Raw genomic sequence first — 817 nt, 5'->3', positions numbered from 1 at the left:
ATATAATATAATAATTAATTTCATTTAATACTTACCATTCACATATTTCTGGATATAAGATTTTATTGTCTACTTTAAATCTGTAAAATATAAATGAATATAGATAAAATTTTTTTTAAATTTATTAAAAAAATTGTAAAAAAGAATTGTAAAACATACTTGTCAATACCATCAAAAATTGCCTCTTTTGTCTGCAAACCACTATCACTATTTTGACCATTCTAAAAATACAATATAAAATAAATATTTTTATAAATTTATATTAAGATAGCTATTTATTAAATATTATTTATTAAAAAGACTATATATACATAGATGGCATTAAAAAATCAACTTTTCACTAATGTTTTTTGCAAATATAATCAATTGAGATACACATTTGTATTCATATATTTTACATCTATGAAGTTCTCAATATAATTATTATTTCTTTCTTTTTCTTTAAGTCCAATTAATTAAATGTGATAATTAAAATCTGTAAAGCATTTTCGAAAATAAAAATATAAAAAAAAATTATAATATTAATTTCTTCTCTTGAAATTCCAAATAAATATTATATTATAAAAAAATCTATTTTTTAAAATTATGATAACAAATTTTATTAATTTACTATTTTAAAATACAGTTATTAATTTTTACTTTCAAATGACAATAATATATATTTCATAAATCTTTATATCAGTAATTATTTTTTTAAATATGTATAAGAATATATATTTCAGCATTATTTTTCAATATTTCAAAATAAAATTGAAATTATTGATTGAAATTTATATTGAGATTTTGTTAACTTGTATTACACATTTGTACAAGTTAT

At 15.8% G+C, this 817-nt stretch overlaps 1 protein-coding gene across 1 annotated transcript in view; it reads right to left on the bottom strand.

Annotated features, from left to right (window-relative positions):
- Positions 1 to 2: 2 nt before the first annotated feature.
- The window catches only part of LOC102680151 (xaa-Pro dipeptidase-like), a 3462-nt gene continuing 2647 nt past the window's right edge, over positions 3 to 817 (bottom strand). The window contains exons 4-5 of the mRNA XM_006625099.2: positions 160 to 221; positions 3 to 80 (exon numbers count right to left, since the gene is read on the bottom strand). Coding sequence (XP_006625162.1) covers positions 32 to 80; positions 160 to 221 — 111 coding nt within the window. The 3' untranslated portion in view covers positions 3 to 31. The remainder of the gene's footprint in view (positions 81 to 159; positions 222 to 817) is intronic.

This window comes from Apis dorsata, unplaced genomic scaffold (genome assembly GCF_000469605.1).
Source record: "Apis dorsata unplaced genomic scaffold, Apis dorsata 1.3 scaffold_1273, whole genome shotgun sequence".
NCBI classification, from domain to species: domain Eukaryota; kingdom Metazoa; phylum Arthropoda; class Insecta; order Hymenoptera; family Apidae; genus Apis; species Apis dorsata.
This window is presented reverse-complemented; position numbering and strand designations above follow the sequence as displayed.